At 47.0% G+C, this 13,864-nt stretch overlaps 1 protein-coding gene across 2 annotated transcripts in view; it reads left to right on the forward strand.

Annotated features, from left to right (window-relative positions):
* The window catches only part of snx25 (sorting nexin 25), a 204,173-nt gene that overhangs the window by 72,915 nt on the left and 117,394 nt on the right, over positions 1-13,864 (forward strand). For both annotated transcript variants that reach the window (XM_078396686.1, XM_078396687.1), the window contains exon 5: positions 11,374-11,590. In XM_078396686.1, the coding sequence (XP_078252812.1) occupies positions 11,374-11,590 (217 nt within the window). The remainder of the gene's footprint in view (positions 1-11,373; positions 11,591-13,864) is intronic.

Below are 13,864 nucleotides of genomic sequence, written 5' to 3' on the forward strand. Positions count from 1 at the left end.
ATGGACGGTTGGAACAAAGGCCAAATTTGGAACCTCCAGCAACTCCACAAGAAGGTGGCATGGTGGTGCAGCGATAGAGTTGCTGTCTTACAGTACCAGAGGCCGGGCTCGATCCTGACTACGGGTGCTTGATTGTTCAGCGCGGACTCGGTGGGCCGAAGGGCCTGGTTCCTCGCTGTATCTCTAAAGTAAACTAAACTAAAAAAGTTTGATGCTTCTGTCTTATAAAAGTACTGGACAAGCTGGATGCAGGAAAAATGTTCCCAATGTTGGGGGAGTCCAGAACCAGGGTCCACAGTCTAAGAATAAAGGGGAGGCCATTTAAAACTGAGGCGAGAAGTAACTCTTTTCACCCAGAGAGTTGTGAATTTGTGGAATTCTCTGCCACAGAAGGCAGTGGAGGCCAATCCACTGGATGAATTTAAAAGAGAGTTATTTAGAGCTCTAGGGGCTAGTGGAATCAAGGGATATGTGGAGAAGGCAGGCACGGGTTACTGATTGTGGATGATCAGCCATGATCACATTGAATGGCGGTGCTGGCTCGAAGGGCCAAATGGCCTCCTCCTGCACCTATTTTCTATGTTTCTATGTCTATGTCCACCTGCTCCATGGTTTAATTAAGATCCGCCATCTGCAGCTTCTTGATTTCCATCCAATAGGATTGTGACTGATCTGACCTTGGCCTGAACAGTTAGTGCAAAAAAATAACTGCAGATGCTGGTATAAATCGAAGGTATTTATTCACAAAATGCTGGAGTAACTCAGCAGGTCAGGCAGCATCTCAGGAGAGAAGGAATGGGTGACGTTTCGGGTCGAGACCCTTCTTCAGACTGATGTCAGGGGGGCGGGACAAAGGAAGGATATAGGTGGAGACAGGAAGACAGTGGGAGAACTGGGAAGGGGGAGGGGAAGAGAGGGACAGAGGAACTCTCTAAAGTTGGAGAAGTCAATGTTCATACCGCTGGGCTGCAAGCTGCCCAAGCGAAATATGAGGTGCTGTTCCTCCAATTTCCAATGGGCCTCACTATGGCACTGGAGGAGGCCCATGACAGAAAGGTCAGACTGGGAGTGGCCTGAACAGTCAGACATGGCCTGAACAGTCAGGGTGTCAGGGGTTATGGGGAGAAGTCAGGAGAATGGGAGTTAGGAGGGAGAGATAGATCAGCCATGATTGAATGGCGGAATAGACATGAATAGACAGAAATGTTGCTGTCGGAATAGAGATTTATTGTGGAACGATGGTAATATGTGATTGTAGATCTGCTTCTGCGGCTAGCACGCAAATAGTTGCCTGTGTTGGGCGCCATCTTGCATCATATTGCTCCTATCACTTATGACTTTATGAAGCTTCAGGATATCCTACACTTGGTTTAGATTAGTTTAGAGATACAGCGCGGAAACAGGCCTTTCGGCCCACCGAATCCGCGCCACCCAGCGATCCCCGCACATTAGCACTATCCTACACACACGAGGGACAATTTTTACATTTACCAGGCCAATTAACCTACAAACTTGTACGTCTTCGGAGTGTGGGAGAAAACCGAAGATCTCGGAGAAAACCCACGCAGGTCACGGGGAGAACGTACAAACTCCGTGCAGACAGCACCCATAGTTGGGATCGAACCCTGGTCTCCGGTGCATACACTGGAATTTAGAAGGATGAGAGGAGATCTTAGACAACAGACAATAGACAATAGGTGCAGGAGTAGGCCATTCAGCCCTTCGAGCCAGCACTGCCATTCAATGCGATCATGGCTGATCACTCTCAATCAGTACCCCGTTCCTGCCTTCTCCCCATACCCCCTCACTCCGCTATCCTTAAGAGCTCTATCCAGTTCTCTCTTGAAAGCATACGTTGGACACGTTAGAGGCAGGAAACATGTTCCCAATGTTGGGGGAGTCCAGAACAAGGGGGCACAGTTAAAGAAAAAGGGGTAGGCCATTTAGAACTGAGATGAGGAAAAGCTTTTTCAGTCAGAGAGTTGTGAATCTGTGGAATTCTCTGCCTCAGTGGAGGCCAATTCTCTGAATGCATTCAAGAGAGAGCTAGATAGAACTCTTAAAGATAGCGGAGTCAGGGGGTATGGGGAGAAGGCAGGAACGGGGTACTGATTGAGAATGATCAGCCATGATCACATTGAATGGTGGTGCTGGCTCGAAGGGCCGAATGGCCTCCTCCTGCACCTATTGTCTATTGTCTATTCGCTGTAAGGCAGCAACTCTACCGCGGTGCCACCTTGCCGTGATAGCACAGTCTGTCCGGTGCATAGGTGTTAGAAAGCACAGCTTTAACATTTGCAAACTGTGTTCGGCCTGAAGTGCAGAGTGCATGATTTATCTCTCCTGACACCCTTCCTCCTGACACCCCACCTTCGCTGAAGCCAGTTTGATTTGCGTCACACGGTATCAAGAAATAGCTGAGAGCACAAGACTTGGCAAAGGCTGAGAGGCCAGACTGCATGCTGGCTGCAGAGTGAGGAGTCCTTCCAAAACTCAGGTCAGTGGGCGTCAAGGGGAAAATGTTCAAATGGCTCGAGTTGGACCTGACGCAATGATGTGTATGAAGGAACTGCAAATGCAGTTCCATTTACACCTCACGCTGCCTCGGCAAGGCCAGCAGCATAATCAAGGACCAGTTGCACCCTGGCCACTCCCTCTTCTCCCCTCTCCCATCAGGCAAAAGGTATAGAAGTGTGAAAACGCAACCTCCAGATTCAGGGACAGGTTGTTCCCAGCTGTTATCAGGCAATTGAACCATCCTACCACAACCAGAGAGCAGTGCTGAACTACTGTCTACCTCATTGGTGACCTTCAGACTATCTTTGCTCGGACTTTGCTGGCTTTACTTTGCACTAAACGTTATTCCATCATCATGTATCTGTGAACTGTGAATGGCTCGATTGTAATCATGTCTTGTCTTTTCGCTGACTGGATGGCACGCAACAAAAGCTTTTCACTGTACCTCGGTACACGTGACAATAAACAGAACTGAACTGAGATGTTAGCTTATACACAGAGTAGGGGAATAGAGAACCAGAGAACATAGCTTGAAGGTGAAGGAGAAAAACATGTAATAGACTGTAAGGGACAACTTTTTCACACAAAGGGTGGTGGGTGCATGGAACGAGCTGCCAGAGGCGGTAGTTGAGGTACATACTATTACAAGGTTTAAGAAACAATTAGACAGGCACATGGATAGGACAGCTTTGGAGGGATATGGACCAAGTGCAGGCAGGTGGGACTAGAGTAGCTGGGACATGTTGGCCGGTGTGGGCAAGTTGGGCCGAAGGGCCTGTTTCCACACTGCATAACCACATTACAACTCAAGAAAAAGGGCATCATTGCATCTTGTATATGAATGCCATCATGCATGTAGACATAAAAATCATTTTTAAAGTGCAGAACCATTGGGATGGGATATTCGTTCACACGGTTGCACAGCGGTAGAGTTGCTGCCTTACTGCTCCAGAGACCCAGGTTCGATCCTGACCACGGGTGCTGTCTGTACGGAGTTTGTGCGTTCTCCCCGTGACCTGCGTGGGTTTTTCTCCGAGATCTTCGGTTTCCTCCCACACTCCAAAGACGTACAGGTTTGTAGGTCACAATACAATACAATACAATACAATATATCTTTATTGTCATTGTACCCAGGGGTACAACGAGATTGGGAATGTGCCTCCCATACGATGCACTAATTTAGGTAATTTAGACAGCAGCAACCCAACGAAACGAACAGTTGTAACAGTTTTGGACAGGGTAAAGTGCAAGTTGATCTATGCGTTGTGGCCATCCGGCTCAGCAGGACCGGTTCATAGCAGCTATGGCCCTGGGGATGAAGCTGTTCCTGAGTCTGGAGGTGCGGGCATAGAAGGCCTTGTATCGTCTGCCCGATGGAAGGAGTTCGAACAGACTGTTGCAGGGGTGTGAAGAGTCTTTGTGGATGCTGGTGGCTTTTCTGAGGCACTTGGCTTGGTACAAATGTAAATTGTCCCCGGTGTGTGCAGGATAGTGTTGGCGAGCAGGGATCGTACCGGCATGGACGGTTGGAACAAAGGCCAAATTTGGAACCTCCAGCAACTCCACAAGAAGGTGGCATGGTGGTGCAGCGATAGAGTTGCTGTCTTACAGTACCAGAGGCCGGGCTCGATCCTGACTACGGGTGCTTGATTGTTCAGCGCGGACTCGGTGGGCCGAAGGGCCTGGTTCCTCGCTGTATCTCTAAAGTAAACTAAACTAAAAAAGTTTGATGCTTCTGTCTTATAAAAGTACTGGACAAGCTGGATGCAGGAAAAATGTTCCCAATGTTGGGGGAGTCCAGAACCAGGGTCCACAGTCTAAGAATAAAGGGGAGGCCATTTAAAACTGAGGCGAGAAGTAACTCTTTTCACCCAGAGAGTTGTGAATTTGTGGAATTCTCTGCCACAGAAGGCAGTGGAGGCCAATTCACTGGATGGATTTAAGAGAGAGTTAGATAGAGCTCTAGGGGTTAGCGGAATCAAGGGATATGGGGAGAAGGCAGGCACGGGGTACTGATTGTGGATGATCAGCCATGATCACAATGAATGGCGGTGCTGGCTCGAAGGGCCGAATGGCCTCCTCCTGCACCTATTTTCTACCTTTCTGTCTTTTTTCCAGAACGACTCAGTTTCATCCTCATGTTCTATGTGCATGAGCCTATCCTGCCAACTGCTGACGAACGGGACGGAGCTGTGGGAGTTTGTAAGCGTAGTTGTCCCGAATTTAAATGAGCAGCTTCCATTGTTGATATGTCAGAAGATGTTAATCCTGGCTATTCACCAGGATTCAGCTGAAAGGGTGTGCTGTTTGGTTCGACTGCTTTATTTATGCATGTCTGAGTTGGAGTGGAAATCCAAACGCCGGAACAAAAAATGCAAATTAGTTTAGTTTTGTTTTGTTTGGAGATATGGCGTGGAAACAGGCCCTGCGGCCCCCCGAGTCCGACCGACCAGCGACCCCACACACTAACACTATCCTCCACACTCTAAGGACAATTTTTGGTGGCGCAGCGGTAGAGTTGCTGCCTTACAGCGAATGCAGCGCCGGAGACTCAGGTTCGATCCTGACCACGGGCGCCGTCTGTACGGAGTTTGTACGTTCTCCCCGTAACCTGCGTGGGTTTTCTCCGAGGTCTTCGGTTTCCTCCCACACTCCAAAGACGTACAGGTTTGTAGGTTAATTGGCTGGGCAAATGTAAAAATAGTCCCTAGTGTGTGTAGGATAGTGTTAATGCGCGGGGATCGCTGGGCGGCGCGGACCCGGTGGGCCGAAGGGCATGTTTCAGCGCTGTATCTCTAAATCTAAATTAATTTTTTTTTTACATTTATACCAAGCCGATTGACTTACAAACCTGTGCGTCTTTTGGTAGGGTAGATTCGGTAGAGTTGCTGCCTTACAGTGCCAGAGACCCGGGTTCGATCCCGACTACGGGTGCTGTCTGTACGGAGTTTGTACGTTCTCCCCGTGACCTGCGTGGGTTTTTGCCGAGATCTTCGGTTTCCTCCCACAATGAATGAATGAATGAATGAATGAATGAATGAATGAATGAATAAGTTTATTGGCCAAGTATGTGCAGATACAAGGAATGTGCCTTGGTGCTCCGCTCACAAATGACAACACAAACATACAGTTAACAATTAAGAATAAAGCATAACCACATCAAAACAATAAGGATACAACATTACGGTCTAAACATGTGGGTGAAAATAAACCAGAGATGACAGAGTTTGGTTATTGAGTAGAACTGTCACTCGTGGATAGAAACTTGGTATAAATGTAAAAATTGTTCCTAGTGTAGGTATAGTATTAATGTGCGGGGATCACTGGTTGGTGCAGACTCGGTGGGCCGAAGGGCCTGTTTCTGCACTGTCTCTCTAAAATAAACTAAAGTGAGCTGTTGGTGGCAAAGTTCTCTTCAGAGACCTTGATGCCACTGCTGATTAAAAAAACGAGTTATGCAACTAATTCCCAGTTCTCCTCCTGCTTAGTGACCTGAATTAGTTTGTGTGCAACTGATGACTGAATAAACTGATCGACTCCTTCAACAAATGTATTCTTTGTCTTGGTCTGTGATCCATGTCTCTGTCAAAACCATTATGACTAAAATGGTCTTTAAAATGACTTGAGAATGCCAAAATGGGGCCCACAGCTCAAATGTATAGGAACGAACTGCAGATGCTGGTTTACGCTGAAGATAGACACAAAATACAGGTTCGATCCTGACTACGGGTGCTGTCTGTACAGAGTTTGTACGTTCTCCCCATGACCTGCCTGAGGGGCCTATCCCACTTAGGCGATTTCTTAGGCGACTGCCGGCGACTGTCAAAGTCGTAGCAGATCGCCAAAATTTTCTTTTACCCTATGACAATGCCGAGTCAGGTCGATACAAGTCACTTTTTTTGTGAAACTAGCACCTGGCTAAGAGATTACACCGTCTTCGGAAACATCGCAAAATTCCCACGCTTATCAATGCTTCACCGACGTCCTCATTTTCGCTGAAATCACTGACAAGTCGGTAATTACGTGAGAGTTTTGAAATATAACATCTTGCCCGGGTTACTTGAAAACCAAGCTTCACGGTAACAAGGCATAAACTGGATTGACTTCCAGTTTACTAATAGCAGTATTAAGAATTTTTAATTTTAAAAGTGGTTAAATGGATTTTTGTGCAGAGTGTGGGCATTCTATGAAAATGTACGAGAGATGCATATCTGGTTTCTGGGTTGCATATCTGGGTTGGGAGCCTACTTTAAAAGTAATTGCTGATGGCCATAAACATCGCGAAATTCCCACGCTTACCTGACCGTCAAACTGTCGCCTCCAATCTACCTGTCAAATGTCCTGACGGTAAATAAATTGGTTAAACCCAAGTATTTTATGGTATCTTCAAATGACTTTACTTAATTTAATATTACGTGCTTCTAAATGCATCTGTGACAACCTAGCAAACCTGGGGACAGCGTGCGACAGACAGCGCCCGCAATAAGCAACGATACCTGGTGACAAGCCAGCTGTCGCCGAGAAATTTATATCTGGAAATTTTTTCAGCGACCCGCTGAGATGAGAAGAAACTTTTTCACCCAGAGAGTTGTGAATTTGTGGAATTCTCTGCCACAGAGGGCAGTGGAGGCCAATTCACTGGATTCATTTAAAAGAGACTTAGATGGAGCTCTAGGGGCTAGTGGAATCAAGGGATATGGGGAGAAGGCATATGGAATCAAGGGATATGGGGAGAAGGGTTACTGATTCTGGATGATCAGCCATGAACACAATGAATGGCGGTGCTGGCTCGAAGGGCCAAATGGCCTCCTCCTGCACATATTTTCTATGTTTCTATGTTTCTATATATTAAAGTGGTAGTGGTGGGAATAGACACTGGACAATAGACAATAGACAATAGGTGCAGGAGTAGGCCATTCAACTCTTCGAGCCAGCACCACCATTCAATGTGATCATGGCTGATCATCTGATCATGATTGATTGGTAAGGTCTAAAATTTGAATTGATTTTGAGGCTAAAATTGTTCATTTGTTGAAAGCGTGTTTCTGATCATAAAAAAACATGAAGATAAACTCTTGGGTCCTTTTCTGAAGACTTCACTGGATGATTCAAGGACATGCCACATCTAAATATGTGGTATTTTTACACACAGTGCTGGAGTGAACCAGTGATGTCTGGAAGACGTGGATCGATGATGCTTCAGGATGTGTCTCTATTTCAGATGAGAGGAAAAGTCCAGACCCGAAACGTCACCTATCCATGTTCTCCAGAGATGCTGCCTGACCCGCTGAGTTACTCCAGCATTTCATGCCTTTTATGGCAAATCTGCCGGGTCCTTTTTCCAACAACATCTCCAACAGTTTCCGGGCCTACAGCGCCCCCCGGGCCTAATACGGGACAAGGGCGATCCCGTACGGGCCAAAGCAATTTAGCCCAAACTACGGGAAGTCCTGGTTAATTCGGGACAGTTGGCGACCCTAGTGACGGAGGAGGCCCAGCAGCAGCCTGGGGCTCGCCTGGATCTGGAGCCGCTCCAGTACATCAAGCGCACGGACCGGATTTTGGACTTTTTGTAAATGATACAAAAATATGGCGACTCGTGCATGTGTGATCTATGCAAAAATATATATTTTTTCAGTCATAGAGTGATACAGAGGGGAAACGGGCCCTTTGGCACAACTTGCCCACACCAGCCAACAAGTCCGAGCTACATTCGCCCCACCTGCCTGCATTTAGTCCATAATTTCACTGTGCAGTGCACACATGACAGTAAAGCAGTATTGAACCATTAATATTTTGGACAGTAGTAGGATCTGGGAGACTTGATAACAATACGGAGAGAATAAAGTCAAATTAGAGTGAACGTGTATATTTATAGTTTCCTTCTCGCTGTAACAGTTCAATGATTCAACGTTAATCCTGATGTATAACAATTGCAGGCTGACAGCCCCGTGACATTGAAAGCAGTGACAGAAACCAGGCTGTAGTGTGATACTAGACCAAGAGGACCCATTGGGCCCAAACCTCTCCTGCATTGGTGCAGCACTCTCCCCTCTCCCTCTCCCCCTCCCCCCCTCCCCCCTAAACCCCTCCCCTCCTGCTCTCTTCCCCCTTCCTCTCCCCCCTCCCCTCCCTACACTTCATCCCCCTCAACCCCCCTTTTCCTCCCTCCTCCCCCCCTCCCTCCACCCCTCTCCCTCCATCCCTCCCTCCCTCCCTCCCCCCCTCCCTCCCTAAGATTTAAACTTTAAAATGTGAATAACTTAAAAAATATAACACCGATTTCAATGAAACTTCTTCCATTGGCACCAAAGGGATGACGGTGAGTAAGGTGGGCCTAACATTGTCGCGCTTTCGTGTACCGTTTTGGCTGTAGTTCAGGAACAAACAAACAAACAAACAAACGAGAGTTTTAGTATGTAGATGTAGTTGCGGCAAATAAAGACAGCAGCATAACAGTTATTCACGGCCAGCCACCCCATTAGTCAGTTCATTACACTTACATTCTAAGATAGACACAAAAAGTTGGAGTAACTCAATGGGTCAGGCAGCGTCTCTGGAAAAAAGGAATAGGTGATTTTTCGGGATGAGACCCTTCTTCAGACTTTCTAAGTCGGCGTAGATTCTCTTTGACATAGATGTAGTTTATATTAGATCAGCATTAAAAGTAAAAATGGAGACAAAGGGAACTACAGATGCAGGTTTACCAGAAAAAGACATCAAGTGCTGGAGTAACTCAGCAGGTTAGGCAGCATCTCTGTCGAACATTGATCGGTGATATTTCAGGCCAAGTCTCTGTTTCGGTTTGAGTTTGAGTTTTGTTTATTGTCACGTGTACCGAGGTACAGTGAAAAGCTTTTGTTGCGTGCCAACCGGTCAGCAGAAAGACAATACATGATTACAATTGAGACATTCACAGTGTACAGACACATGATCAAGGGAATAACATGAATAACGTTTAGTGCAAGATAAAGTCTAGTAAAATCCGATCATAGATAGTCTGAGGGCCTCCAATAAGGTCGATGGCAGCTCAGGACTGCTCTTTAGTTGTTAATAGGATAGTTCAGACTTGATTTCTTCAGCATTACCCAGTTGAATTATATTACCTATGAAGTTTATAAAATGATTCATTTCTAAAACACATTTTGTAGTTTTGTTCTTCAAGTGGGCGGCGCGGTGGCGCTGCGGTAGAGTTGCTGCCTTACAGCGCCAGAGACCCGGGTTCGATTCCGACTACGGGTGCTGCCTGTACGGAGTTTGTACGTTCTCCCCGTGACCTGCGTGGGTTTTCTCCGAGATCTTCGGTTTCCTCCCACACTCTAAAGACGTACAGGTTTGAAGGCTACTTGACTTGGTATAACTGTAAATTGTCCCTGGTGTGTGGAGGTTAATGCTGGCATGTGGGGTGATTGTTGGTCAACACGGACTCGGTGGGCCGAAGGGCCTGTTTCCGCACTGTATGTCTAAACTCTAAAGGGAGCTCAAAAATATGAGCAGAATTTTTTTTAGATTTTAGATTTAGAGATACAGCGCAGAAACAGGCCCTTCGGCCCACCGGGTCCGCGCCGCCCAGCGATCCCCGCACACTAACACTATCCTACACCCACTAGGGACAATTTTTACATTTGCCCAGCCAATTAACCTACATACCTGCATGTCTTTGGAGTGTGGGAGGAAACCGAAGATCTCCGAGAAAACCCACGCAGGTCACGGGGAGAACGTACAAACTCCGTACAGACGGCGCCCGTAGCCAGGATCGAACCTGAGTCTCCGGCGCTGCATTCGCTGTAAGGCAGCAACTCTACCGCTGCGCCACCGTGCTTTGCTTTTTGCCACATAATTGGAATGAAGTCCTGAGGATCCCATGTTGATGCTGCTTGGCTCTCCATTAGACGCTAGCTTGAAGACTGTGTTTTCTTCTGTCTGCTCAGGACAATCAAAGGGGAACATGACGGTTACCCCTGTATTAGTTTAGTTTGTTGTCACGTGTACCGAGGTACAGTGAAAAGCTTTTGTTGCGTGCTATCCAGTCAGCTGAAAGACTATACATGATTACAATCGAGCCGTTTACAGTGCACAGATACATGATAAGGGAATAATGTTCCGAGATCTTTAGTTTCCTCCCACATTCCTCAGACGTACAGGTTTGTAGGTTGTGTAGGAAAAAAATCTGCAGATGCTGGTTAAAACCGAAGGTAGACACAAAATGCTGGAGTAACTCAGCGGGTCAGGCAGCATCTCTGGAGAGAAGGAATGGGTGACGTTTCGGGTCGAGACCCTTCTTCAGACTGAAACTGACGTTTCGGGTCGAGACCCTTCTTCAGTCTGAAGAAGAGTCTCGACCCGAAATGTCACCCATTCCTTCTCTCCAGAGACGCTGCCTGACCCGCTGAGTTACTCCAGCATTTTGTGTCTACCTTCGATTTAAACCAGCATCTGCTGGTTTCTTTCCTACACAGGTTTGTAGGTTAATTGGCTCGGTATAATTGTCTATGGTCTCGAGAGTCAGAGGAGGGGGCGGGGCAAAGAAAGGATGTAGTCGGAGACAGGAAGACTAGTGGGAGAACTGGGAAGGGGGAGGGGATAGAGAGGGAAAGCAGGGACTATCTGAAGTTGAGAAGTCAATGTTCATACCACTGTGGTGTAAACTGCCCAAGCGAAATATGAGGTGCTGTTAATTGGTTTGGTATAAATGTAAATTGTCCGTCGTGTGTGTAGGGTAACGTGAGTGCGTGGGGATCGGCGCGGATCTGGTGGGCCGAAGGGCCTGTTTCCGCTGTGTACCTCTAAGCCAAACATAACTAAAAGTGTACAGCATCCATAGCGATCTCGCTCTTTGCATGTTTTGTTTTCCAGTGTTCGACTACAGCTACAGGGACTACATCGTTTCCTGGTACGCAAAGATCAGTCAAGATGAGGGGCACCTGCACCAGATGCTGTCGGAGGACTTCTGGGAGCTGGCCAAGCAGCTGAGAGTGCGGCTGGGCAACATTGACATCGTGAAGATTGTCTGTAACGATGTTGTACGGACAGTACTCCTCCACTTCTGCGACCTCAAGGCGGCAAACTCAAGGTAAAAGATCAGTTCCAGATGCACACGTGTGCGCGCGCTCATGGGCGGCACGGTGGCACAGCGGTAGAGTCGCTGCCTCGCAGCGCCAGAGACCCGGGTTCCATCCCGACTACGGGTGCTGCCTGTACGGAGTTTGTACCTTCTCCCCCGTGACCTGCGTGGGTTCCCTCAGGGTGTTCCGGTTTCCTCCCACACTCCAAAGACGTAGAGGTGGTAAGAATAGGAAGGCAGAGTATTATCTGAATGGTGTCAAGTTAGGAAAAGGGGACGTACAACGAGATCTGGGCGTCCTAGTGCATCAGTCACTGAAAGGAAGCATGCAGGTACAGCAGGCAGTGAAGAAAGCCGATGGAATGTTGGCCTTCATAACAAGAGGAGTTGAGTATAGGAGCAAAGAGGTCCTTCTGCAGTTGTACAGGGCCCTAGTGAGACCGCACCTGGAGTACTGTGTGCAGTTTTGGTCTCCAAATTTGAGGAAGGATATTCTTGCTATTGAGGCCGTGCAGCGTAGGTTTACTAGGTTAATTCCCGGAATGGCGGGACTGTCGTATGTTGAAAGACTGGAGCGACTGGGCTTGTATACACTGGAATTTAGAAGGATGAGAGGGGATCTTATCGAAACGTATAAGATTATTAAGGGGTTGGACACGTTAGAGGCAGGAAACATGTTCCCAATGTTGGGGCAGTACCCTGTTCCTGCCTTCTCCCTATACCCCCTGACTCTGCTATCCTTAAGAGCTCTATCTAGCTATCCCTTGAATGCATCCAGAGAATTGACCTCCACTGCCTTCTGAGGCAGAGAATTGCACAGATTCTCAACTCTCTGACTGAAAAAGTTTTTCCTCATCTCCGTTCTAAATGGCCTACCCCTTATTCTTAAACTGTGGCCCCTTGTTCTGGACTCCCCCAACTTTGGGAACATGTTTCCTGCCTCTAAAATCACTGGTTTCCTCGTGGATAAGAAATTAAATATCCTGCAGTGTTTTGCAGATTCTCCTTGTGATTTCTTTTGAAACTCTTATTTACTCAGAATTTGCCTTTGGACTCTTTTTTTTCTGAGCTCACATTATTTGTATGTAAATTTGGTGTTCTTCAGTAATGAGGGCCAGGTTTTGGCAGCTAGACTGGCTCATGACCCAAATGCATGGTTTAGTAGAGGCGTAGGTCTGAGTGAAAATGAGACAGATATTTTAAAATCTAGTCCAGGAAATATTGCATCAGAAGGAACAGCAGATGCAGGTGTATGGAAGTATTGTACACCTGCATTAATCAAAAAATGCAAATATAAATGTACTTAGCTATTATTGTTCCTGGAAGCATAATATATATTCAAGGTACATTATATTCAAACTATTCTCTTGGACTTCACCAAGTCCTGAAAATTTTGTGAAAATCAACATGTCTGAGGAAGGACGTGCTGGCTCTGGAGAGGGCCCAGAGGAGGTTCACAAGAATGATCCCAGGAATGAGTGGGTTAACCTATGATGAGCGTTTGTCGGCACTGGGCCTGTACTCGCTGGAGTTTAGAAGGATGAGGGGGGACCTCGTTGAAACGTACAGAATATTGAAAGGTTTGGTCAGAGTGGATGTGGAGAGGATGTTTCCACTAGTGGGAGAGTCTAGGACCAGAGGGCACAGCCTCAGAATTAAAGGACATTCTTTTAGGAAGGACGATGAGGAGTTTAGAAGGATGAGAGGGGATCTTATGGAAACATATAAAATTATAAAAGGGCTGGACAAGCTAGATGCAGGAAAAATGTTCACAATGTTGGGCAAGTCTTAGAATAAAGGGGAGGCCATTTAAAACTGAGGTGAGAAAAAACTTTTTCACCCAGAGAGTTGTGAATTTGTGGAATTCTCTGCCACAGAGGGCAGTGGAAGCAGAATCACTGGATTGATTTAAGAGAGAGTTAGATAGAGCTCTAGGGGAAGCAAGGGATATGGGGAGAAGGCAGGCACGGGGTATTGATTGGGGACGATCAGCCATGATCACAATGAATGGCGGTGCTGGCTCGAAGGGCTGAATGGCCTCCTCCTGCACCTATTTTCTATGTTTCTATGAACTTTCTTTAGTCAGAGGGCGGTGAACCTATGGAATTCTTTACCACAGAAGGCTGTGGAGGCCAAGTCAGTGGATATTTTTAAGGCAGAGATAGATAGATTCTTGATTAGCACAGATGTCAGAGGTTATGGGGAGAAGGCAGGAGAATGGGGTTAGGAGGGAGAGATAGATCAGCCATGATTGAATGGCTGCGTAGACGATGTGTTGAATGG

This window comes from Rhinoraja longicauda, chromosome 3, assembly GCF_053455715.1.
Source record: "Rhinoraja longicauda isolate Sanriku21f chromosome 3, sRhiLon1.1, whole genome shotgun sequence".
Classification (NCBI taxonomy): Eukaryota; Metazoa; Chordata; class Chondrichthyes; order Rajiformes; family Arhynchobatidae; genus Rhinoraja; species Rhinoraja longicauda.